At 42.1% G+C, this 27,541-nt stretch overlaps 1 protein-coding gene across 1 annotated transcript in view; it reads left to right on the top strand.

Moving 5' to 3' along the window:
* The window catches only part of DENND3 (DENN domain containing 3), a 72,937-nt gene extending 45,570 nt beyond the window's left edge, over positions 1-27,367 (top strand). Inside the window, exons 12-23 of the mRNA XM_045007062.1 lie at positions 3,315-3,496; positions 4,801-5,319; positions 6,927-7,186; positions 7,822-7,992; positions 11,019-11,148; positions 11,435-11,542; positions 16,581-16,720; positions 20,615-20,775; positions 21,657-21,790; positions 23,023-23,141; positions 23,272-23,409; positions 24,960-27,367. Of these exons, the coding sequence (XP_044862997.1) occupies positions 3,315-3,496; positions 4,801-5,319; positions 6,927-7,186; positions 7,822-7,992; positions 11,019-11,148; positions 11,435-11,542; positions 16,581-16,720; positions 20,615-20,775; positions 21,657-21,790; positions 23,023-23,141; positions 23,272-23,409; positions 24,960-25,160 (2,263 nt within the window). The 3' untranslated portion in view covers positions 25,161-27,367. The remainder of the gene's footprint in view (positions 1-3,314; positions 3,497-4,800; positions 5,320-6,926; positions 7,187-7,821; positions 7,993-11,018; positions 11,149-11,434; positions 11,543-16,580; positions 16,721-20,614; positions 20,776-21,656; positions 21,791-23,022; positions 23,142-23,271; positions 23,410-24,959) is intronic.
* Positions 27,368-27,541: the final 174 nt, after the last annotated feature.

The following is a 27,541-nucleotide window of genomic DNA, read 5'->3' as shown; positions in this document are numbered from 1 at the left end:
ATATCCATAAGTGGAAACAATTCTGCACTTGGTGCCAGGACAAACAGATCTGTCCACAGTCGACCCCACTACCGAGAATCCTTGACAATATACTGGGGCTTAAAAAATCAGGGCTATCCACAAGCTCGATCAGAGTTCACTTGGCTGCCATCACCTCCTTCTATGACAAGGTGGACGGAGTCACTATATTTGCTCACCTGATGATTAAACGCTTCCTTAAAGGCATAGAAAACACTTATCCCACTCTAAGAAACCCTAGACTCATGTGGGACCTCAGCCTTGTTCTGTGTGGCCTCACAGGAAAACCGTTTGAGCCCCTTGCAACTTGCTCCTTGTTGCACTTATCTATGAAGGTGGCTTTCCTCATTGCTATCATGTCCGCAAGATGGGTGGGAGAATTAGGTGCCCTAATGGTACATCCACCTTATACAACATTCTTTAAGGATAAAGAACGAGGAGTACTTTGTGACACCTTAGAAACTAACAAATTTATTTGAGCATAAGCTTTCATGGGCTAAAACCCACTTCATCGGATGCTTGCAGTGGAAAATACAGTAGGAAAATATATACACAGAGGACATGAAAATATGGGTGTTGCCATACCAACTATAACATGAGTAATCAATTAAGGTGGGCTATTAGCAGCAGCAAGAAAAAAAACTTTTGTAGTGATAATCAGGATGGCCCATTTCCAACTGTTGACAAGAAGGTGTGAGTAAAAGTAGGGGAAAAATTAGCACGGGGAAATAGGTTTTACTTTGTGTAATGACCCATCCAGTCCCAGTCTTTATTCAAGCCTAATTTAATGGTGTCCAGTTTGCAAATTAATTCCAATTCTGCAGTTTCTTGTTGGAGTCTGTTTTTGAAGGGTTTTTTTGTTGGAGTATTGTAACTTTGAGGTCTGTAATTGAATGACCAGGGAGGTTGAAGTGTTCTCCGACTGGTTTTGAATGTTATAATTCTTGACATCTGATTTGTGTCCATTTATTCTTTTGCATAGAGACTGTCCGGTTTGGCCAATGTACATGGCAGAGGGGCATTGCTGGCACATGACGGCATATATCACATTGGTAGATGTGCAGGTGAACAAGCCTCTGATAACGTGGCTGATGTGATTAGGTTCTATGATGGTGTCCCCTGAATAGATATGTGGACAGAGTTGGCAACGGGCTTTGTTGCAAGGATAGGTTCCTGGGTTAGTGTTTTTGTTGTGTGGGTCTGTGGTTGCCGGTGAGTATTTGTTTCAGGTTGGGGGGCTGTCTGTAAGCAAGGACTGGCCTGTTTTCCAAGATCTGTGAGAGTGAGGGATCGTTCTTCAGGACAGGTTGTAGATCCTTGATGTGTTGGAGAGGTTTTAGCTGGGGGCTGAAGGTGACGGCTAGTCGTGTTCTGTTACTTTCTTTGTTGAGCCTGTCCTGTAGTAGGTGACTTCTGGATACTCTTCTGGCTCTGTCAATCTGTTTCTTCACTTCAGCAGGTGGGTATTGTAGTTGTAAGAATGCTTGATAGAGCACTTGTAGGTGTTTGCCTCTGTCTGAGGGGTTGGAGCAAATGCGGTTGTATCTTAGAGCTTGGCTGTAGATAATCGATTGTGTGATATGGTCTGGTCTGGATGAAAGCTGAAGGCATGTAGGTAAGTATAGTGGTCAGTAGGTTTCTGGTATAGGGTGGTGGTTGTGACCATCGCTTATCAGCACTGTAGTGTCCAGGAGGTGGATCTCTTGTGTGGACTAGTCCAGGCTGAGGTTGATGGTGGGATGGAAATTGTTGAAATCATGGTGGAATTCCTCAAGGGCTTCTTTTCCATGGGTCCAGAAGATGGAGGTCATCAATGTAGCGCAAGTTGAGTAGGGGCGTTAGGGGACGAGATCTGAGGAAGCGTTGTTCTAAGTCAGCCATAAAAATGTTGGCATACTGTGGGACCATGTGGGTACCCATAGCAGTGCTGCTGACTTGAAGGTATACATTGTCCCCAATGTGAAATGGTCACAAAGTTCAGCCACTAGGTTTGCCGTGACATTATCGGGGATACTGTTCGTGACGGCTTGTAGTCCATCTTGGTGTCGGATGTTGGTGTAGAGGGCTTCTACATCCACAGTGGCCAGGATGGTGTTTTCTGAAAGATCACCAATGGATTGTCGTTTCCTCAGGAAGTCAGTGGTGTCTCGAAGATAGCTGGGAGTGTAGGGCCCGAGGAGAGAGTATGATTGTATCTTAAATTCATACCCAAGGTCGCCTTCCCTTTTCATTTAATTCAACCCATTTATTTACCTGTATTTTTCCTGAAGCCACATGCTTACGGGAGGGAGGCCTCACTCCACATGCTAGATGTTTTCAGAGCATTAGCTTTCTATATAAAAAGAACAAAACATTCAGAAAATCACCTAGACTATTCATTTCCATAACAGAATGCATGAGGGGCCAAACCATCTTAAAACAGAGACTATCCAAATGGGTATGTGGATGTATCCATTTGTGCTACCAAAACAACAATCTGCAACCCCAGTCCGCGCACGCGCCACCAGAGCGTTAGCAGCATCTGTGGCCTTTCTAAATAATGTACCTATCATTGACTTTTGCAAAGCAGGTACCTGGACGTCAGCCCATATTTTCACTAAACACTATGTGTTAAAACAACAATCAGCAGCAGATGCTCAGTTTGGACTTATGGTGTTATCCACCATCAATAAACCAACTCCAAAGCCCCTACCCTCCACTGAGGGGCACTGCTCAATAGTCACCTAAAGTGGAGCACCAATAGGAAGCACTCCTTGAAGAAGAGTTACCTTGCGTAGTAACTGAGGTTCTTCGAGATGGTTGTCCATGTGGGTGCTCCACTCCCCTCCCTCCTTCCCTCTGCTGTGGAGTTTCTGGCTGATTCTGTGGGGTAGAGAAGGAACTGGGGGACAGTTAGCTGTGCACTGCTATGTAACCGCTCGGAGCGGTGCAAGACTGCTACAGTGCATGCGTGGTCCAACTGGGCACTGCTACTACAGATCTCCAGTTACAAGCAAAGGGTGCCAAGACACCTAAAATGGAGCACCCAGAGGGACAACCATCTCGAAGAACCTCAGTTACTACACAAGCTGAGTAACCTTGTCTTTCTAGGTAATTGATGAGCCATCTTTATTAAATTTTTGTCACATCCTTTGCAGTAAATGTCCTGCAGTAAATTGGCGATAGTGAGAGTGCTGTGAGTTGGTAGGTGTTACTGTAATACAAAAAAGAGTAATAATAATAAATTACAATTTATCTTCATTTATGCTGCTGCATAGTATAATGTGTAAAATGTAATTAAAAATTGTTTTCTTCAGATTAAATTCAATGCTTGATAGCCCAAGAAGACTGACTGTGGAGAAAATGGCTTCTAAAAGATTTAACCCTCAATATATGATTAGTAAACGTATGGTAATAAGTATGCCTAATCTACAAGATATTAAGCCTCATGATAGTCCTGCTAGGACTTCATCACTCCGAAGATCAGAGACAGAGCGTGGTAAGGAAAAATGTATCCAACAAGTACAGTATCTTGTGATATCATGGACCAGATACTTGGGTGCTCACTCTCCTGGTGCCAATCTCTGGTCAGACTGTCAGAAAACAGGGCAGGCACACCCAAACTGGTGTTATATTCTACAATTAGATTTCACCAAACCAGCAACGAATGTGGATTCCTGGAGCACTATACTAATTTTACCATAGAGCCATAGACAGTCACCGTAGACACTGCAGCCTATAGTACCACTCTTACAAACTGGACTTTATGGTGAAAAATTATTTAAACCAAATTCACCACACATCAGGTTCTTCCAGCTTTCTGGGGCAAGTCACTTACCCAGCTCAATCAATACTTCAAGTCACACACCAAAAACAACACTGTAGCCAATCCTTTTATATCTTGACCCCTTTTTGCTGGAAAAATCCTGGTTGTGTTACATGTCAGGCAGCTTCATGGCATTCGTGCTCTGTCATCCATCCATCTGAATTGCAGATTCTAGCTTGCACCTTTTGCCAAAGTGCCATGTGAGCTATCTTCAGGGACAACATGCAGACACCTTAGTTTACAATTCCTGTGTTATTTCTAAAGAGCTAACATGTGAGCGTTTCTCAGACCCACAACATGTTTAAGATGCAAACACACAAAAATGTCATAACCCCACGCACAAGGTCTTGTACTTAATACAAGATTTATCACAATTTTGCAACAGGACCATATTAGCGTAGATGGTCACCTTCCTTTCTATACAGCATCACACTGACCATGTAAACACAGCGGAAGTCAGGAGGTGGTAACCAAACTGTGCATGAAGTAGTGACTTGCATCATCCTGAACCTTTGGCTGCTCTGTGCTGAGAATTGTGCTATCCTGCAACCACCACAGGGGACTGAACACCTACTCTAGTGTTGTCATTGTGGGGCTACTTCCTGGACCAGTTACTGTGCCCATTTATCCTTTCCCACCTAGGGCTCAGTTCAGAAATACATTTAAGCAGATGCTTAAGCTCATCTCTGTTCAGCGAAGTCAGTGGGGTTTAAACATGTACCAGAAGTAAAGCATGTGCTTAGGTGTTCTGCTGAATAGGGACGGACTACTGAATCAGGGTCTGTGCTGGCATCAAGGAGTGTGTGGTGAACAACTTTATTTCTCTCACAGGCATAATATTGCATTACTGGGAGCGCAGGTCACATTTTAGGTTATGCAGGATACGTTTTTAATTTTTTAAAAAATTCCTTGTTTGAAGATACTTGTAGGCTTTCATTCTTCACTTTTATATCGAGAATTTTACTTTTCTTTTTTAGCTGTAAAATTGTCATCTAAATCAATTAGTACATTCAAGATCCCAGAAATTCACTTTCCTCTGATGAGTCAGTGTGTTCACACCTACTATACAGATTTTATCAATCATCTCACCAGAGCTATAAATATTTTACAACATAATTCAGCATTGCTGGCAAGATATTTCTACCTTCGCGGACTTATTGGTTTGATGCAAGGAAAACTACTGGATGCGCTTTCAGACTTTCAAAATCTATATAAAACAGACATAAGAATTTTCCCTACTGATCTTGTGAGGAAGATGGTGGAAACTATGCCTCCTTCTGAACGTTCCCTAGCAGAGCGCAAACCCGAGTTGAAGAGGTTGGTTAGTCAAGTGATGGAAAAACAACGAGAAGTTACAAAAGTAGATGACCATGTGAAAAATTTTAAATTACCAAAAACACACATGCAGTTGGACGATTTTGTGAAGCGAATCCAAGAATCTGGGATTGTCAAAGATATAGACACAATACGCCGTCTATTTGATGCCTTAACAGTAGGTAAGCAGAAAATATGCTGTGTTAATTAACATCTATTTTTGTTGTATAAATATTTTTATACTTCTATTGATAAGTGATGGAAGTTGCTGTCTAGAGTCTGTTTTTTTCCTCTGGCCTTCAGGAAAATATTTTCAAATGTTTCTCAGTGCAATAAGTGTCTGTGTGTGTATTGAATCTGTGTGTGTCCATGTAGCACAGAACTTTTAAATTCACAGTAAAATGTTTTTGTAATTTTTTAAACACACAAGCATTGTTACCACAGTCTATCATTTCCATTACATTACTCAGTTATGCACGTAGACCCAAACTCACCTAAGTAATAAATGGTGCTATTCATGTGTTTAAAGTTAAGCATGTACTTAGGTATCTCACTGAATTGGGGCCTTTGTGTTACATCCTCCTCATTTTGGTTGTGAAATTTAAGTTCCACAGAAAATGAAACTCCATCTTGTTGGCAATTTTTAATTGGGATAATTGCAGAAGATCTTATTTAGTGCAGTACATTTGACTCGTTCTACACCAGGTGCTAAATGGTGTCGGTGGTGGTGTCTTCAGACCTGTTCACCATAGTCAGTGGGTGAAGATTTCAGTCTTTTTTTTGTATTAGCATTTAGTTGTCCAGTGATAGGACAGCTCTATCTTGATTTAGATTACAGATTAAAATATAGTCCTATCCTAATCCCCAGCAGATAATATGTCTGTATGATAAAACCACTAAACAGTATCGCAGACTAGCAATCTGTTCAAGAAAGGTCTGGAATTTTAATATCAAGGGCAAAATTTTTCATGAAGCTAACATTAGAGCCTGCATAAGTATCATGGATTGTAAAAGAAAAGTTCAGGATGATGTGTCCAGGATAATTTCTTTACCTCCTAAATCTGAAACATGAATTTTGTGTTCTGGTTCTCCAGGGTAATAAAGACCAAACCATTTGCAATTTGCTGTGTGTAATAACTGGAACATAATTGTCACATTTATCACATACTCTGGTCACTGGACCAAAATAGCAAGAAATTCTACATTTACTACAATCAGTAGCATATAATTTATAATTATCTGTTTGAGTTGGAATATCTGGAGTCCAAAAGCAGCCAGTTTTATGAAGCTACAGTTTAAAGTGATTTTTGGGATGTGTATGGTTTATAAGCTTTTGGTCTGCAGATTAATGATTATTATTATCAAGTCTAGTCTTATCCATTATACAGGAAATATATGATCAAGAGAATAAAGAGCTAGAAAATCCTAATGAAGAGTATCAGATTTAGCAGACGAGTAAGAATTCCTTTATGTGGGCTGCTTGGGCTTGTGGAAGTGAGAGAGGCTGTGCAGCTGTTTACTTCCTCCCTGGGGCGGGTGGGGAGAGAACCAAATGGATGGACAGAGGCCAATGGTATAAGCTAGCAGCAAAATACTTCTTCCCTCCAGGGACAAAGAGAAAGCAGGGGAGGAATTCTCACTTTGAAATGTCTCCTGGGGTTACTCGTGGCAGCTTATACACCAACCCTTGCTCAGGGCTTGGGCACAATCTAACCCATAGTATCCTCAAAATATATATTAAATTCATATAATGGCTTCAAATAATGAATAACTTTTAAAAACTTTTAAGGACACCAGAAACAAATTGACCCTGAAACATTCAAAGATTTCTACAACTACTGGAAGGAAACAGAAGCAGAGGCTCAAGAGGTTAATTTGCCACGCACTGTACTAGAGCATTTAGATACAAATGAATGTGTCTACAAGTTATCCTGCTCAGTTAAAACTAATTATGGAGTAGGAAAAATAGCAATGACGCAGAAGCGCTTGTTCCTTTTGACTGAAGGAAGGCCTGGCTATGTTGAGATCACAACTTTCAGGAATATAGAGGTGAGCATGAAGTAAGTAGTTGTTGTGATCTGTTACATGATTGTGAGCAAGAATATGCCAGACTCCATCCTGGTAGCACAGCCTCTCTCTCAAGCTGAGACGTTTCATGAATGTTATACAAGAGAGAGAACTACAATGGTAGGGAATATATCTTTAAAAAATCACTAATTCTGTCTATGGCTACAACCAAAGTTTGAGGTATTTCTCAGTGCCGATTGGCCCCGCTAGTAGTGGATCAGTGCCCAATAGGGTAGGTGCTGTACAGACCTGTAGAAAAAAGGCAGTTGCCCAAAGAGCTTATAGTCTGGATTTATGAAAAGACACACGTGTGTCTGAAAAAACAAATTGAGGCTAGGGAGTGAGAATGGATGGGGTCAACAGTAAAATGAGCACATTTTGTACAATCAGAAGTAGTCTGAGCTCACCCCCTGTTTAGCAATTTACCTAAACATAAATTGTCCTTCAAACATTTAGTTCTCATAAACGCTGATTAGAGACCCTGTCCGGGTGTTTGTGTATGTCAACACAAGAGAATTAGTTTTGGCTAGGAATGTTAGAAGTTGTCATGCTTAATGAATACTGCACCTTGTCTGTGATTGTGCTTTACTGGTTTCTTTGTTTCTCTGCATTTACAGGATGTTAAAAGTACTACTGTAGCTTTCCTTCTTCTGAGAATACCCACTCTGAGGATTAAGTCCGTGTCCAAAAAGGAAGTCTTTGAAGCTAACCTTAAGACAGAGTGTGATCTTTGGCACTTGATGGTGAAAGAGATGTGGGCTGGGAAGAAAATGGCAGATGATCACAAGGTATAAATATTACTTTGTGTGTTGAGCTATTTGTAATCACTATTTATAAATGTTTCTGTTCCTCGTGTACTTTGGAGTTCACATAAAAACTTGGAAATGAATTTTCTGCTTTTTAGCTAAGAATGAATAAAAGAGAACAGGGAGGCCTCATATGGCAAAAAAAAAAAAATGAAGATTTACTAAAACATGATTCTGTTTATTACTATAGTACATCTTGAAGTACTATAATTTAAGAAGAAATAATTTAAAATCTGGTTGTCAAAATTAAATGTGCAAAGTAAGTTTTTTGTCGCACGTCAGCCTTTTGGTTTTTTGTTTGTGACCTTTCTCCCCACACCTCTTTTTTAAAAAAACGTGTGAAATGGAGGCCTTAATAGAAAATGTTCCTCATTTTGCTTGGCACGTTATTATGAAAGGTCACATGGTGAGAGGATTTTACCATGCCCGGACATGTGGTCCTGAATCCTGTGAGTAGATGGGCTAACACGGATTCCTGCACCACAGAGACCCCACGGAGAAGGTTTATACAAACAGAATATTCATCCAGTCCAAAGACGTTGATGGTAATCTGGGAACAAATAGATCACTTATCTGTGTTGGAGAAGTAGAGAAGCTACAGGACTGAGAATGATTACATAGCACATTTAATATTTGTTGTAGTCCCGAAGAAACTGGGCATCGCAAGAGCAGTCCTGTATCTTTATTTCTGAACATCTGTTTAGGGTTTTTATCCAGAATTGAAATAAATCTCAGTTCCCCAGTAGCTGTAAAGCTAGCTAAAAAGCCTTGCAATGTAAGTTCATATTGCACTCTTATAGAAAGATGTCCATATTCTGGGCAGAAAAAAACTTGAGTCTATTATGAAGACATATGCAAAGTGGTCACTTGGTCTAAACTTTATACATTCACCACCGCACTGCAGGCCGGACCTCGTGGCTAGAGCTGATGCTGCCTTCAGCAGAAGGATCTTGTATACTGTAGTACATGAGCCACACATACTAACATGCCAAAATTCATAAATACTTTTTTTCCAAGTATTTACTCTGTCTATTTACTTGCTTTATTTTACTGCTGACAAAGGCACAGTCCTGTGCACCATTTAGCACGCAGGGGGCTGAGAATGGGAAATGTTTTACCATACCTACTGATTTTCCTTTCTTAGAAGTCTTGGACACTGGTCCAATTCCTGCCTAAAAATATGTGATGGAGCGTCATGTACCTCTTGTACATGGTAGCTTGAAGGGCTGCTACTAGCAGGTCAGGCTCTTGTGTATTAGATATAGACTGGCTGCAGATTTTCCTTTATTGAGAGAGAGAGAGGCAGGAAATGTCTTTCATAAGAGTCTTTAATGCACTTCTGGCTCTAGCTATTACCAGCTCAGGTAAAGTATGTTACACATGGCACAATCTACATTACAATACAATTTAGTATTCCATTAAGTGGGTGATGGCACCAGAAAAGTGGAAAATGGTGTATCTGGTAAGGTTGGGTTAGATTTCAAAGTTGTTTTTATATAATTTTAACAGTGGAAATCAATGTCTGTGCAACTCTGAAATTGTTCTTCTGGGATGGGTGTATTCAAGTCTATATAGGTTCCTACACCGCTCTCATTACTGTAGTATACGAGCACTTTCCAGTAGTGCCTAAAGCCACATAAACAACATCTATCCTGTATGCATGCGCGCGCGCACACACCCCTGTATGTTTGTTAGAGAAGGTTTGTGGGAGTTAATTCCACAATCTTGGGCCCGCCCCTGAGAAAGCTCTGCTCATTCAGACACGTTTGTAGAACATTACATTGTGCAAGAGGAACAAAGTTGTTGACCACAGAGTCTGTCTTGGAGCTATAGTCACTCTTTTAGCTATCCTGGCCCAGGCCACTGAAGCACTGAGTGCCTTGAACTTATTCTGTGGGACACCAGTGTAGGAAGCAGAGGATGTGATGAGCTTGTGGTAGTCAGTGTTGCAGAAGAGATGTGTTGCAGCGTTCTGCACCAGTTAGTTTTCTAAGCTCTGAAGGCTTCAAGACCAGGTATATTGCTTTGCTTGTGGCTCTCCAGCTGAGAGGTGACTAAGCTGTGAAAAACTGAAGCATGGTCATTGTTCACCAGGATGGGGTCTCTTAACCAAATGGAGATGGTAGAAAATGTTACTTTCAGATGCTGGTATGTGAGAGCTTGGACTCAGTGAGGAATCCAAGAGTACTCCTAAATTATGGTGTATACAGACCAATTGCAGGTATGTACCTTCAACCAAATGAGACTGTATGATGGCTGCCAACTTTTCAAAATGCTTCCTTCTGTCCACCAGCATCACCTCTGTCTTGCTTGGGTACAGCTTCAGCCAGCTGTTCTTGATCCATGAGCTGATCTTGCCCAAGCACTGGCCTATCATGATGATAGTGGTATGGTCATATGTGGTGAAGGATTAATGGAGCTGTGTTGAATAGGACTGGAGAGAGAATTGATCCTTGTGAGACTCCACAAATGAGGTGGCTAGTGGTGGAGTTGCACTCTCCTGTCACTACTCTTGGGTGCATCCCTCCAGGAAGGATTCTCAAACCATTTTAGCACATTATCTTGGACTCCTGCCACCCCTCTCAGGTGAGACAGCAGAATCTTATGGTCAACAATGTTGAAAGCTGCAGGGGAACGTCCAAAGGATGAGAGTGGACGTCTGTCCTCTATCCACTGATAGCAGGTGACCATTCATCAGTGCCACTAAAACAGTTTTAGATCCATGTCCTCACCTGAATCCGGATTGGGCCAGGTATAGAACAACAGCTGCAATTAAATGAGTTTGAATTTGGCCTTTTGGGTAGCTTCTCTATGAGCTTGCTCAGGAACAGAATGGTTGATGCTGGGCAGTAGTTTGCTAGAACTGATCTGGCTTAGACAGCAGATGCTGCTATAGGCGTAGGGGTGCTTCTGATAATATTGAGAGATCCCTGTTGTGAGTATAGAAGATCGGACTGTGTAAGAAAAATGATTACTAGATGAGCTAAAATCAGGTTTTTCATTTTTAGGATCCTCAATATATTCAACAAGCCCTGACCAATGTCCTCCTGATGGATGCTGTAGTTGGTGCACTGCATTCCTCCAAAACCATTTATGCTGCTTCCAAACTATCTTACTTTGACAGGATGAAAAGTGAAGGTCAGTGATATAGGCTTCAGGGGTGCACTTGCCATTATAATTAAGTCTGCTTCAACTTTTTCTAAATCCTGTGTTGCAAAGGGTTGTGTCTAAGAAGCTGAAATTTGATATACTATGCAAGTTGTTGGCCCAGATGCATTTTCTAAATTCAGATTAAAAATGTTAACACTTTAATCTCATAATCTGAATAAACGGTACAGGTTTATTCTAAAATTCATGAGTTTTATATAATTTGAGGTTTAAATTTTTACAGTTTTGTAAAGTATACAATATCTTTGTGTTTCAGTGCCCATGATGGTCCCAAAAACTACATCAGAAACACTAAAGCACAAGATTAATCCCTCAATTGGCGAGACTTTTCCACAAGCAGTAGATGTCTTGCTCTATACACCAGGTACCGTGATATAGTTCATTCTTGAAATTCATCCACTTTAAATTAAATGCAAAGCTTAAAATCACCTGCTGCTATAACTTGTGGAGGAAGTAGCCTGATGGTGCTGCTGTTATGGCGTGTTTTGTGTATCTATAAAATATTGCACACAAAAAACATGTTAAAAGAATATTAAGGTTGGAAGATCAAGTACTCAAACGTTAGGAAATGCCAAAATTAACGTTGCCTGCGAAACTTTAATTTACCCCTGTTGTGGCTATGCATAATGATATAGTCTTTAATCACATGATCACATACTACTTTTTCCATAGCATTCCTACCTGACTGAATGCACAGGATGGTGGATGGTGCTCACTTAATTGGAGCCATTCAATATTTTGTTTTATCCTCATTGTTCAATGTACAACCTTATTTACTGCACTATTTAAAACCTGCTCTGAAGACAGAATTATTAATTTCCTTATTGGGCCCTTCTATGGTGCTCATCACTAGACAATCTGAATGCTTCACAGATATTAATGATTTTACTTTCACAACATTCCTGTGAGATGAGAGGGTATTATCCCCATTTTACAGATGGTGAATAGACAGAGATATTAAGGATAAAAGTATCCACTAATTTTGGGTGCCCACTTCTCCTCAAAGCTGGGTCTTTTTTTCTTCTACTTGTTTTAAACCAGGAAGACCTTCTTTCTCAATTGTAAAAGCGGCAGAGAGTTCTGTGGCACCTTATAGACTAACAGATGTATTGGAGCATGAGCTTTTGTGGGTGAATACCCACTTTGTCGGATGCATTCCTCAATGGTGGGATTGTGGCTTTTTGGGTATCTATGAAAGTGTTCTTAAATAATTCCCATATATTGTGAGACATCCTCTCCGTGGTGTTGTAGATGGGAGGTATATAAGCCCCAGGATGATCAAGGCCTTATACCCTGTGGACTGGGGAAAGGTTACTACAGGTTAATTGGAGCACTGGGGCCAATTAAGGCCCTGTCAGAGACCTAATAAAACCTCCCTGCTTCAGTCAGACAGAGAGGGAGGGGCAGGAGAGTTGACTAGAGTTGGAGGAGTAGTGCTGTTAACTAGAAGACCACAGTACCAGGGGAAGCAGGGCCGGCTCCAGACCACAGCGCGCTAAGCGCGCGCTTGGAGCAGCATTTTGCCGGGAGGGCGGCAGGTGGCTTCGGCGGACCTTCCGCAGTCATGCCTGCAGGAGGTCCACCGGAGCCGCGGGACCAGCGGACCCTCCGCAGGCACGTCTGAAAGAGGTCCCCCGGAGCTGCAGGACCGGTGACCGGCAGCGTGCCCCCTGCGGCATGCCGCCGTGCTTGGGGCGGCCAAATTCCCAGAGCCGCCCCTGAGGGGAAGGGTACCAGCACAGAGGACCGAGGGAAACGCTACCCAAGGAGAAAGAGGGTAAGCAGCTTGCAAAGCTGAAGGGGCTGGACCCGGAGTAGGAGGCGAACTGAGTCCCTTCCCTTCCCCGCTCCTCTCCCTCCCACACTGGGGCACGAGCGGAGCCCACAACGCCCAAGAATAGGGGCAACAGGTGGCACCCTGGCCCACCACACTAAGAAAAAGCTTGGGACCCACCACATTAGCGTCGGCCATTTGCCACAAGAGCATTCACACTTTTTTCTGATTTAAATTTTCTCTCAGCTGATTTGGCTCATAATTGTTTTCAGTTTTGTGAAATTGGCCCTATTAAAGCACCAAATACATATATTATTGGTCTGGATTTTATTCTGTTTGCACATTATAAATGTGATCAAGTCATGATAATTTACCTACACTACCATTGATTTTTTTAGTATTTAGTTCCTCTTTATCTGCCATGTCTAATTATACATGGCGAGTCTAATATAGAATTCCTCTGTGTTGGCACACTTTTTGAGTTAGGAAATGGTCACCTACAATATGTAGAAATTCCCAAGATATTTTAGTACTGGCAGCATGAGACCTCCAGTATATGCCACTCAAATTGAAGTTCCCCATGATCATGCAGTTTTTCCCCCTACGCATTATAGACAGATGTGTACATGTGGTATGATTTGGTGGAATGTAGGGACACCAATTAATATCCCATCAGATCCCAGTGTCTCAAGTCAGGCCTGCAGAAAATGAGTAACACACAGTTCGTGACCACCAATGAAAAGTTTGGCTTAAATGACTTGACTAGCATCACACACAACTCTGTGGCTGAGGCAGGGATAGAAACCCATACTCTAGTGCACTATTCAGCTGCCTTAAACATGAGGCCTTTCATTCTCTCCCTGCAGTCCCCTGCCTTGTTCACTACACACCTTCCAACTTCTGCAACAAATGCAACAGAAGTTCCACAGACAACTATATAAACCTTCACTATATAAACCTTATTCATCCCCAGATCAGGTCTGTTTGTGCATTGAAGGAGGCAAGAGTCTTGTGCAGGGAAAAAATGGTATCTGATCTTATAATTAAAGATTATCATTATGCACAAGTGGGACAGCGACTGGTAACTTTAATTCTGGCATGTATTAACTGTTGAGTGCTTAATGTTGTAACCTTAGTAACATTTTAATTTAGTTTTGTGTATATATAATTTTCTAGCTTAAAAAAAAAAAAAAACTCAAAAAACCCCAAAATTCCATCATATGGCATCATATTGACACCTACGTGGGTCATCAGCAGGGTTAGGACCTTTTAGCTCCACCACCCAAATTTCTGCCACTTGAGCTAATAGAGTAACTGATAGCAGTAGTATGTTGTCATTCTCCATATGGACCAGCACTAGAGGGGGATGAGCAATATTTGGCCAATGGATTTCACAAATATTGGCTGACAGCAGAGGCATGGTAAGACTCGGGAATCTTGGGTTCCAATCCCGTCTCTGGAGCAGGGAAGTGTGTTCGAGGGCCCAGACTCTTCTGAAGCATGAATCCTTCTGCCATGTCTCCTCCAAATTGTCTCACTCCTCTCCTGTCCCCCTGGCACCTTGTCCCAGTCCCATTCTTCTCATGTAGACAGTCCCAGTCTTGACTCCTCAAGCTTCTAGTCCAATCTTCTCCTCCTCCTCCCCCCAGTCCCAGTTACCTCTTTCCAGCTCCTCTTCCAATTTGTCACTCTCTTCCCCACTGTGGCCCCAGTGGCCTCCCTCCCTGGGGTCCTAATCCAATCTCAGTATCCCACACCCACCTCCCCTCTGGCTCGCTCTCCCAGTCTCTTTGCACAGCCAGTCCCAAACTCCCCCAGCTCCTCATCCAATCTCAGGGCTTGTTTGCCCTTCCCCACAGTCTGAATAGCAGTGCAGACCAAAGTGCTGTGCTGTGCTGTGACTCCTGTGTGGGTCATATGGGTGTGAACTCAAAGTTTCCTAGTTTGTGTTAACATATTCTTGTTTGAAGAGGACAATGTTAACATGAACTAGGAACCTTTTAGTTTGCATCCACACAGGGAGTTACATCGCAGCACTTTGGTTTGCATTACTATTCGGACACCCTTAGTCACATAACCTCAGCCTTTCACCCCACCCTCTGGCTCATAGTTCCAGGCTTGGGTACCCCACCCTAATCCCATTGTCCCCCTCCACTCCCAATTCCAGTTTACCTCTCCCTACAGGTCGGCCTCTTGTCCTTTCTGTATTCAGATCAGGCATCTTCTTCCTCTAGGCTTCTTGGGCCCAGCAGAGGGGTCAGTGGGAACGCAGGAGAGCCTGTCGTCTTTTCTTCGTTCTGGTGCTGAGACCCAACACTGCCTGCAGCTGTCCACAGCTGTAATTGCAGGAAGAGTCCTGCTCAGCCCCAGGCAGGGCCTGCCCAGTCAGGACAGCATATTCATGGAATTTAACTGCTAAAATTTTAAGACTCACTGAGCATATTTTATAACTTGGCCAAATTTGGATGAATTTTCATGGGAAGTAAAAGGCACATCCTAGACTGAAAGGTGACCCCTTGCCAAATTTCAAGTTACTGCTCCAAAGCATGGAGGCGGTAGAGCTTTTCAAAGAAAAGGTCACCAGAATTTTTAAACATGGATAAAACAGATTATTTCCTTAACCTCATTCTTGGAAAGGCTGTACCATTTTGGCTGAAATTTTTCAGAAACATTCAGCCTGAGGCAAGCACCCAGCATGGCAGATTTCAGCCCAAACACGTTGGCAAACTTATGAGCAACTGAAAGAGTGTCTTGTAATAGGAAGGGTCAAGCAACCTTAATAATAGGTGGTGCAAGCAGCTCAGCATATAATAAAAAAGTACCTATCCCCCCACCTCTAAACACAGTTGCCATAAATTTAAAAATACAGCCCTCCTGAAAGTCTAAATCAACACCACCTTCTCATTCCTGATGAAAGAAACCCAGAAAACAACTCAAAGATGAATTCATACCCAGGTTATACTCCACTTTTCCCACAAATCCTAGCCTTTGTGAAGCACACAGCCCCTACAGTCTGGTTAATGGGCCTTGCAGCATGTCATGAGAGTCAGCAAACTCAGGCTATTTGAAACCAGAAGGGAGAATAAGTTCTAAAGTTAAGGGTACCCTCTGTTTTATACTGAGGGGGTTCCAGCTGGAGCTGCTTTTGCCTGCAGATGTGGCAGTCCAATGCAAGGAAAGAAGCATTCTTGCAAGTAGGTGTCTCCCAGGCCTTTTAGAGGTTTGTAGGTCAAAACATAAAATCTTACATTTTACCCAAAACCCAATAGCCGGCCGGTGTATTATCTGTTAAGTATATTGCAGTCGCACCCAGATGCCCCAGGCGGGGATCAGGGCTCATGCTAGAGCTAGGCACGTTACAAATATACAGCAAAAAGATGATCCATGCTCTGAAGAGCTTACAAGTCTGAGATGCAAAACAGGTGGACTGAATAAACAGACATGGAGGAGCACAAGATACAGTGGGATGATTATAATCAGCATGATATAAAGTGGTTGCAACTCAATAGCTACCTAATGTAGGTTCTGGGGCACTAATATCACGTTCCACCAGGAAGATATTCTGCTTAATAACGTCTCCAAATGTAGCTAAGAGTACTGTTTATTCCTCTTTCCCCCCCAATAATAGGGCACCTCGATGCAGGAGATAGAATTGAAGATGCCCGTCCAAAGTTATGGTGTGCTTTAAGTGAGGGGAAGGTGATTGTGTTTGATGCATCTACCTGGACTATTCAGCAACACTGTTTTAAAGTGGGCAGCTCTAAACTGGTGAGTGAGACTAGCCTTGTTGTTAATTATTTGTATTACCATAGTGCTTAGGAGCCCTGGTCTTGTATCAGGGACCCTACTGTGCCAGACATTGTACAAATACAGAGCAAAAAGATGGTCCTTGCCCCAAAGAGCTTACAATCAAAGTCTAAAACAAGCTACAACAGATAGATACAGATATAGATGGGAGGAGTACAAGGAAACAATGGGACAATATTGGTCAGCGTGATAGGCAGTAGTCTCAGTACACCAGCAGCCTACCAGTTAAAGGCATTATGGCAAAGGAGACTTTTAAGGAGGGTTTTGAAGGTGGATAATGAGGTAGCTTTGTGGAGGTTTAAAAAGAGCTTCTCTCAAGTGAGGGGCAGCACGAGCAAAAGCACAAATATGTTTGTTTGGATATTTAAAAAGTGGGTGATGGAGGCTGGTATTGTGGGCTGACTGGAAGTTGGGAATTAACCTCTTGAGGTCCCTTCCAACCCTGATACTCTATGATTCTATGATAGTGAATGAGAGGTGATGGGTGGGGATAGGCTGGGAAGGGGCTTGAAAGAGAAGACAAACAGCTTACGTATGAGGTGATAGAGAAGAGGGAGCCAGTGGAGGAAACAGTGAGAGGGATAACATGGTCAAAGCGACAAGCTAGGAGAATGATCGTCACAGCAGTATTCTGAATGGGGCAAGATTGCATTGTCAAGTCCAGAGAGAAGGAAGTTGAAGTAATATAGATGTGAGATATTGAGAGCCTGGATGAGAGTTTTAGCTGTGTGCATGGTTAGGAAAGGCTGTGTCTTAGAGATGTTATGCAGAAGGAGACATCAGGATTTAGACATAGCCTGGGTATGAGGACCTAGAAAGAAGTCAGAGTTGAAGAAGACACCCTGGCTACGAGCCTGTGTGACAGGCAGGTTGGCGGGCGGGAGGGAGGGAGGAGGTGTTTGCAGTGATTGAGAAAGGGGTGGGGAGGAGAAGATTAGGAGCTCTGTTTTGAATCATGTTGATCTTGAGTTGTTGGCTAGACATCCATGAGGAGATGTCAGCAAGACAGGTCAAGATTTTAGTTTGGAAAGAGGAGGACAGGTCTGGGGTAAAGAGATAAATGTGTAAATCATCAGCATAAAGTCAGTAGTTGAATTTGAGTTTCTGGATGAGATTACCCTGAGGAATGCCCACAGAAAGAGGGAGGGGGTGATGAGGAGGAGCCTCAGAAGGACACGCTGAAGGAGCATGTTGAGAGATGAGGAGAGTGTCACAGAAGCCAAGGAAGGACAAGATTTCAAGAAGAGGAGCATGGTCGATTGTGTCAAAGGTGGCTGACAGGCCAAGGAGGAGGAGGATGGCATACTAGTTCTGAGCTTTGTCTTGGAAAAGATTATCAGAGCATTTGGCAAGCAGTTTCAGTGGTGTGCAAAGGGCAGAACCCTGATTGGAGGGGGTCTAGGATGGAATTGAAGGAGAGGAACTCCAGATTATAACCAGTGCATTCAGCGAGCTTACAGATGAAAGGAAGAAGGGAGATACAGTGGGCTCGGATGGGCTTTTTAAAATAGAAGAGACTAGATCATTGCTTGTATTGTGAGGGGAAAGATCCAGAGGCTAGTGCGAGGTTAAGGAGAAGAGTAAGGGAGGGGAAGAAAGTAGGTGCAAGGGGACCAGGGGATGGGATGGTGGGAGGAGATGGCAAGTGGAGGGGTTAGAGGAGAGCAAACAAGAAACTTCTTTATCTGTAACGGAGGAGGAGGAGAAAGTTGTATGAGGGGAGAGGAAAGGCAAGTCAAGGATAGGGGGACAGTCATTTTGTCAGGTTTCTCTTGGAAGAAATTAGAGAAATCCTGTGCAGAGAGAGAAGTGGAGGCAAGAGATGAAGTGGGTTTGATTAGTGAATCAAACATGGCAAAAAGACAGCTGAGATTGCAGGCATGGTACTCAGGTAAGTTGGAGAAGTAGAGCTGTTTAACTAGAACAGTGGTTTTCAACCCAACGTCCGCAGACCCTTGGGGGGCCGCGGACTATGCCTAAGATTTCCAAAGGAGTCTGCGCCTCTATTGAAAATTTGTAGGGGTCTTCAGATGAAAAAAGGTTGAAAACCACTGAACTAGGAAGATGGGAGAAGTGAAGGAGGAGAGAACAAATGTAGAGTTGAGGAAGGCAGCCAGGTTATTGGATTTCCATCAGAGACGCTCTGCAGTGCGAGACCAGGAGCAGAGGAAACAGATGTTAAGGATAAGCCAGGGCTGAGGTATTGATGGGGTGGGAGATGGGCGAAAGAGTTGAAACTGGAGGAGAGTGAAGCTTGGAGGGAGTCAACAACTATCAGTGGAACTAAAGGAAGAGAGGGCTGAGAGCAGACAAGAAGTCATCAATGCTGCTGGGCTGCAAGACACAGAGGCTGCTTGGGGAGCTGATGGGCGATGTGGAAAGAAACCAGGCGATGGTCTGAGAGGGGGAACTCATCAATAGAGAGACTAGAGAGAGCATTGCTTGGTGAAGACCAAGTCAAGTGAACAGCCCTTGTGACTGGGAGAGTTGATCCAGAACTACTGATCAAAGGAAGAGGTGAAGGTACAGCTAAGAGGTCATGTGAGTCATCAGCATGGAACTTGAAGTCACCAAGGATGAGTGGGAGATAGCAAGGAGAGGAAGAGTGTGTCAGGAGACTGAATCGAAAGGAAGGATGATGTGAGGAGTTGGGTGGATGGTAAATGACAGCAGCGTGAAGTGGGCAAAGAAGGTGCAGATGCAGTGCTGTTCAAAAGAAAGGAAAGCCTGGGAAGGGGGAGGTGGGAGGAGCCGAAACTGGCAAGAATGGGAGCGGAGAAGCACACCACAGTCTGACCAAGGATGGTGTGTGTGAAAAGAGGAGAGGCCTCAGAAAGGACAGCTGCAGAGGCAGTGTTTGATGAAGGGATCCAGGAGCTGGAGGGAGCGAGTTATTGAGAGGTTGTGGATGGCTGAGATCTTTTGAGAGATGGGGTGGGTATTAATGTGGGAAATAAGAAGTACATTATTTCAGAACATCCTGTGTTTAAAATACTGCTGCTGCTATTTCTAGTTCAAAAATTAAATGAATGTTTCACTTCTAATTGAAGAGAGAAATACATTTCATACAAATGGAAGAGTGTCTCTTATGTAGGAAAGAAATGTGTAATACTTTGAGGTTCTGTAGTGTTTTTCATCTGAAGATCTCATAGAGTTTTACATTCTATTTTAAGCCCCCAAACACTCTTTTGAGATAGGTATCGGTAAGTATTATTAAGCCTACTTCTTTGAAGGATGAACTGAGCCATAGCGATGACATCACTTATCTTCAGTCATACAGCCTTGTAGTGACAGAGCCGAGAAAGAACTGAGGAATCTTGATTCTTGCTCTGACGTTAGCCACTAGAAAAACTCTTTGTATAACACAGTGGCTCTCAACCAGGGGTACATGTACCTCTTGGGATATGCAGAGGTCTTCCTGGGGTACATCAACTCCATCTAGTTATTTGCCTAGTTTTACAACAGGCTACATAAAAAGCGCTAGCAAAGTCGGTACAAACTAAAATTTCCTACAATGGATTGTGTATATTGTTCTATATACTATAGACTGAAATGTAAGTACAATATTTATATTCCAATTCATTTATTTTATAATTATGGTAAAAATGACAGTCAGCAATTTTTCAGTAATAGTGTGCTGTGACACTTCTGTATTTTTATGTCTGATTTTGTAAGCAAGTAGTTTTTAAGTGAGGTGAAATTTGGGGGTATACAAGACAAATCACTCTTAAAAGGGGTACAGTAGTCTGGAAAGGTTCAGAACCACTGATATAACATGTTTGTGTACTTCTTTCAAGAGTGATAGCCTTCTGTACTGAATTTTTAAAAGAAATCTTGCACTTTTTTCCCCTCTAGACTTGTATGGTAATGGTAGAGCAGAGCCAAGTATGGATCGGTTCTCAAGATGCCATTATTTACATAATCAACACCCATAGTATGTCTTGCAATAAGCAACTAAATGACCACCGCGCTCATGTTATGGACATCATTGTAGAGAACAGGAACAGTGTATCCAGGTAAATTTGATTACAAAGCTCCATTTTTTTAAATATACATACCAGCTAACGTGGGAGACATTCTTAGTACTAGAGCTTCTGAAGCTGGACAAATGTGTAATATTAGAGAGAATTTTAAACAAGATAATGTTGTTTTTTCCCCTCTAATCGCTAATCAACATCTAGACTAAATATAACCTTAAGAGAAATCATGCAATTATATGTCAGGGTCCAGATAAAACAGTCAACTACAAGATACTATATTTAACCTTCTATATAGGTAGCCCAATGTAGCTGATGTGATCAGTTTCACAATGACATCTTATTTCCAAAATAGTTCTGCTTTCCTGAGACAGAGATGAGACCAAAGGGGAGTTGCAGGCAACCAGTGATAAATTGCACACTGAAGCCTCTTAAAGATCATTCCATTTTTGCTTTGTCCACACAATAGATTCATCATACTTTTACAACCCAGTTCTGGATTTATTTGTCTTTATACAAAAGTGAACGGAAGAAGAAAAATAAGTTAAAATACATCGTATGATTCTTTTTAAAATTAATAATGCAGAAGTGCACGTGCCAAGCCTAACTTCTGCTGCCAAAGCCAGCCTCTCCCTGCCACCTGCTGTGATTCCCTTCCAGCATACTGCCCTGGCGCTTGGGGACTACTCCTGTGCTACTGTCCTGTAGACTTTAATGCACACTCCGTTGTGGCTCATTGATGTATTTTAATCTAATATTTCTACTACTCTTGGAAGTAAAGATCTCTGCTTTGACTTGGCATTAATGTTTTTGTTGTGGTGGGAGACCTATAACAGCGTTCTCTTCCTTATATGAGATCTCCGTTCTGGATTTGATTGTACACCATGCCATTTTTAATTTTGCTTTTTTTACGTCAACAGCGAAGCATATTCATGCAGTTTAGATGGGACAGTGATTGCTTGGAACATTAGCACTTTGAAAGTAAACCGTAGACTTCAACTGCCCTGCAAAGATCTTTTTTCTGTCAAACTCCATGACAACCATCTTTGGTGCTGTAAGTTCTTCATGCCTCAGATATTGGAATTTTTAAAAAAAGTTTATGCACATTATGTCACTTTAATGTAAAGAACAGTACAATTTCATGCCACTTCTTTTATTTTTGTATGATTAACCAGTTCTCTTCATCCACCCATCTCCATTCAGGCTGTTTAAATAGTATAGAGTAGTCCTATTGAGTTTGTTGGGACTATTATTGTGCTTTAAATTAAGCATTTTGCCTGATCAGGGTCTTACACATATCCTCTTGTGATAGCAAGAAGTCCCACCTAGGATAAAATTGCTGGGTTACTGCATGGGAGGATGAGAGTTGCCTCTGGATGGCCATGTCTCATCTGGATTGAACATCTGTTCAGGGATGTTGCATTCACTGCAGGATATGACATCTAGACGCATCAGTCTCACCTGAAGATGCCTGTAAATTGGCATGGGAACCCTTAAAAGAGAAGTTCTTTTAAGTCTATGGGGTCTAGTGGTAATAGTATCTGAAGTTGTGGGTCTGTATTTGAGCCACCTATTATGGCACAGGTCCAGCTTGATAGTCTCGGCAGTCACCTTTAACTGCTTCCAAGTGTTCTGCCATCCTGTTTGTAGGAGCTGAGTAGGATATGCTAAGGCTTCAGTACCAGAGTAAAAGGTCCTCAATAAGGCATCTTTTCCAAGTACAGGTTGGTTCAAGAAACCTAAGGCTTATCCACCCAGTATTGCCTTAACACTCAATACTACCATAGACCTAGGCTCCACTGTGTATCAAGTATGCACACTGAGTGACAAAAAAGCTGCTAAAGACTCTGGGTAAAATCCTGGCCTGATGTGCAGTCAGTGGTAACACTCCCATTATTTTCATTGGGGCCAGAAATCCACCCTACAACTTCTGTAGTACAGAAAATCTCTGTCTTAGGTCTATAGCAGCAAATACTTGTGCACACTGAGAACCAAATAGTGATGCTTAAATTTTTGTAAGTTTTCTTTTCCTTTTCTATTAGCACCTAGAGTACCAACAGGCATGCTTGTAATTGCAGAATAGACATAAGACTGTACACTGTGAGAAGTCCATTGGGAACAGAGTACCATATATAGTTTTCATTGTGTGTTTTAGGAAAGATACTATTGGTGACCCCACAGTTCTGCATGTACACATTTACTCCTGCCTAGCTTTCCATGGTTTTGTTGAGGGGGAAAAAAGAAGTCAGTACTTCGACTACTAACCTCGTATTTTTACTATTCAAGGTACAGGAAGTGGTATACTTGTAGCAACAACTAATGGGTCTCCTCGGCAAGAAATGAAGATTGAAGAGAATCTGAAGGATGTTTGTTTGCATTTTCTCTGTTTCCAGCTGTTTCCTGAGGTATTAAATTTTAGGCTGGTAATTTGTCTTATAGGAAGCCTCTGCTTTATAAACAGTGCTGTACAATTATTTCTTAGGATATGTTTGTGAGTACACTGGTAAGATTGGTCATATTCTTTCTGTGCTTTAGGGGGACCAAGTATGGACGTCATGTTCAGGAAGTAGTGACCTGTATATTTGGAATGCAACAGATCTCTCCAGAATGCCTCAAAAGATTCATCTTCAAGACTGTTCTGAGATTACCTGTATGATAAAAGTAAAAAGTCAGGTAGAATATATTCCGTTAATTTAATATTTTTATTTGTTGCCCGTTTCCTAGGTGTAATGCAGTTTGTGTTTACAGCACTGTCATCAGTTGAGTTGTTTTATTGTGGGCTTGCCACGCACATTGGTCTGAGACATGAGTAGCCCTGAGCTAATAGCAGCCCAACATAATTGACCATCTAGTATTCAAACATATAAGCAAGGCCAGAAGTCTCATCCATGATTAAATGTATGATGACTTTGTTAGTCACTGACCTTTTCACTAAACAGTATGAACCAAAGATTAGGTCCCCTGACATTTAATGCCTTATGCTACAATGATAAAGCGCAAGGAAAGACTAGTGGAAAAATAATAAATGCTGATTAGCTGGCCTGCGTCTGGAAGATGGTCTCTTCCTATCTAATCATCATGTGCCCACCCTAACAGGGTTAAAGGACCCGAGCAGTTCCCCTATGTCACCATCTTCTGGGCGTGTCACTCAGCCCTCTCAGTCACAATATACCAGTCACTTTCAGAGGTCTGTGGCTGCTGCAAGTGAGGGCACCATTTGGTCAGGGGCAAAGGTCATTTCCATAAATAATAGCAAAAATATTCCACAGTGAGATGGTGACAGTAACTCCAGACCCTTCTGAAATAATCCCAGCCCATCTCCCCCGAAATGTACCATCACTTCATAAAGCACCCTGTGGAGTTGGGAAGCTGCTCTGCCACTGGCGCTAGGTTGGGGAGCCAGGACCTAATGGGAAAACAGAGAAAGGTACCGTAGAAACAGAACCCCACAAGCTCTGGGATACCCAACCAGCCTGTAAATTAAAGGATTATTCAGAAACCCAGACCCCTCTTCTGCTCCATCTGCAGCGTCATCCCTCTTCCCCTCCACTCATTCATAGCCCAGTAACACTGTACATAACATTGTCCAACTCCCTTATCCAAAAATGAAAAATCAGCAAACATTCCTGAGCTTCCCATCTCCCCAGTTTGAACATTCAATACTCCTGTCTTTAAGCCTGCCAGCGATGCAGCAACTTGGCTCTTTCTGCCCTAGGATAGGACAGAGCCAATGGTAAGAGCTATAATACCCACATATCCCTGCTGTAAACACGAAACAGCATTTACTGGAGTTGCCAGGCTGGGCCAGAGTGCCTACCTGGCAACGACAGAAGATGATAGTGTTACAGCTGTCTGCTACAGGCTTACTTCTAATTCATTTACTTAAAATCAGACAATTTACTATATGATTTCCTTATTTTAGCAAGGAAGCAAAGACAAATAATTTTGCCCATTTTGTCATTCTTAAATATGCTTCTTTCTAGTTAGCAATCCTTATTAAAAATGTAATAGTGGCTATACATCCTGTATAGAAACATACAAACCATTGGCTCCAACAAGTAGTTTTGAGAGATCTTGGGTTTTACCGTTTTCAAACATGACCAGAGTACCACTGACTGTACCTTTTGGGGGCATATAAATCAACTTCTTTGTCGAAACAGCTTAGGCTGTATCTTCGAACAGAAGTGGAATGTAATGCATTAAAAATTTATTCTGCTTTTCAGATCTGGATTGGCAGCAGAGGAATATCCCAGGGCAAAACCAGGGGAAAGATCTACGTGATAGATGCTGAAAAGAAAACTGTGGAGAAGGAGTTGGTGGGCCATGCTGATACGGTGAAGGCACTGTGCTCTGCAGAGGACAGATATGTTCTTAGTGGTTCTGGAAGGGAAGAAGGGAAGATTGCTATTTGGAAGGTTGAATAGATTTAATTTTTCCAAGTGTGTGTAAATACCATTGTTGGAAAACTTACCAGTTTGGATTTTGTTACTCCAACTTCACCCTTCAGATGTCTTTAACAATGCATCAGTGTTATTTTTAATTTATTAGTATCGTTTCAGTGGTAACTACATTATTGTAGTATATAGAAACAAAAGGGAATTTCTGTTTGCACCCTGTCATGATCAGCCACGATCTGCACTCTCAGTAAGGAACTGGAAGACTGAGTAGAGAGATCACTAGATTTTTAAACCTCGGAGATTACATTTTACAAACATGGCCCATAATCTTGACCTTTCATGACAAAGTTCTTTGCTAAGGTAATTTGACTTCAGTGAAGCTGAACCAGCAGAGAGTATTGCTCAATAATTCAGTTTGAGCGAGTTCTTAAAGATACATAAGTATCATCCTACAAAATAATAATTTTGATATCTTGACAGCTGGAAATGTTTGTCTGGAAAAATATTAAATTTGACTGATTCATCATGGGTGATAGAATTACTGTAAATTCAAAGTATCTTTCTAAACTGGCAGCCCGATTAACACCAGGATGACTTTCCATTCCTGCTGTATCTGTATTTATGGGGCGTTATATAAAATGCTGACTTTCCCTAATAGCACTTGTTGTCTGCTGGTGTGCCAAGATATTTGGCTATTTCCAGTTATGGCAACTTTAAGAAGTAAGCATTCCTTTAAAAAACAAGTGTAGAATATTTGGGACCTGACAAGTTCTTAGGAATGGAACCAGAGCTGTAGTAGCTCTGTCTTTGGCAAATTTAATTTCAATATATTATATGCTTGCTAGTGGCAGCAACATTTCTTGGAGCTATGCAAACAAACCCCACCCCAATACCACTCCATTAACTGGGACTGCCCAGCTAGCTTAGCCTGTTATGACGACCCTCTGTAATTTAGATTCCCTGCACCAGACATGCAAAAAAGATTTGTGTATGTCCTTGAACCCTAGCCAATGGGGAAGTGCCTTGCAAGTCCGAAAAAAAATCTACTGTTGATCTACAATTATGGCTGATTTGGCAGAAAAAAAAATATATTTTGTCCATACTTGTCTCCCGGAGCCATAGAGGCTGACCTGTTTTGGGACTGTCCCAGGATACAGTCCTTTTGGCTGCCGGAGGATTAATACGATATTGGATACCTCCATAAAATGACTTCCAAGAGCTGCGTTTTGGGATATAGCCCATTATCTTGGAAACATCCCAGCTTCACCGAATGCTTGGCTCTCCAGTGCACTGCTTGTAGACAAATGACTGATACGGCTTAGCTGGAAGAGCAGACTGCATCCAGGGGGAGCAGCCTGGCACATAGACTTTGCTGACCGGGCAGCTAAAGAGCCGGTAATGTTTTGGAGAGGCGGGACCTCCGACAAATTTGAAAAGATTTGGTCTGACTTTTTAGAAACCTGATGGAAACAGATGTTGCTCTCCTTTCCAATCCCTGCCCCCGTCCTGCCTTTCCTTTCCCTCCCTCCCCACTCCTTTACTTCTTTGTTCTTTTTGCTTTCGTTGCTCCCTTATTTTGGGAGGGCAGAGGGGGTGACAATTGCAATAAAATATAACTAGAGAAATAAAACACAAAAAGGACTGCCATTATTTAGCTCCGAACATACCTAAGAAAATAATTCAACTTATTTTTAAGTTACATGAAGGCACCATATGCTATCACACAGAGAGTGCGAAATAATTGAAAATAAATGCCATTGTACTGTGGTCTGGTGTTCCATTTGGCTTATGCTTCCTAGTAACTTCCTTTCAGGAAATTGTGTGAGTTGGAGAACTATACATATGTGCAGAATAGTTGTGTCTATATCAACGCGGGATAAAGTAGAATATATAATTGCTATAAAATACTGTAAATAGATGGAAAAATCAGCTGCTACTTTTTTTGTTAACATATATAACCCTTAGTAGTGCAGGGCTAATAGAAATATTGTTATATAAACTATTGATAATCTCTATGTTAAGTCTTTCAGTCTGGGTATTTGATAATAGCTGAAACTCTCTTGTCATTTGTTCAGTCACTGAAAAAACGAATATGAGAAACAGAATATTCAACACTATTGCAATTCTAGCCTCTCTTTGTAACTTGTTTTTATTTCCATGTAATTCAACACACCACAAGGACCTAAATTTACACTTATGGCCAGCATCTGCTGGGTGTAGCAGAGATAAGGCTGCAAAGACGACGGCTGTGGCTTTCTGATACTAGGACTGTCTCTCTACAAGGTTCTATTCCAGGCTGAAGGCTGCTTTACTCTGCTGGCTGGCTATGATTGTTTATAACTGCTAAGCTTACCTTATCCCTGACATGCCTCCTATGCCAGGGACTAAAGCAGGTTGTGAAGGAGCTG

This window comes from Mauremys mutica, chromosome 2, assembly GCF_020497125.1.
Source record: "Mauremys mutica isolate MM-2020 ecotype Southern chromosome 2, ASM2049712v1, whole genome shotgun sequence".
NCBI lineage: Eukaryota > Metazoa > Chordata > Testudines > Geoemydidae > Mauremys > Mauremys mutica.
This window is presented reverse-complemented; position numbering and strand designations above follow the sequence as displayed.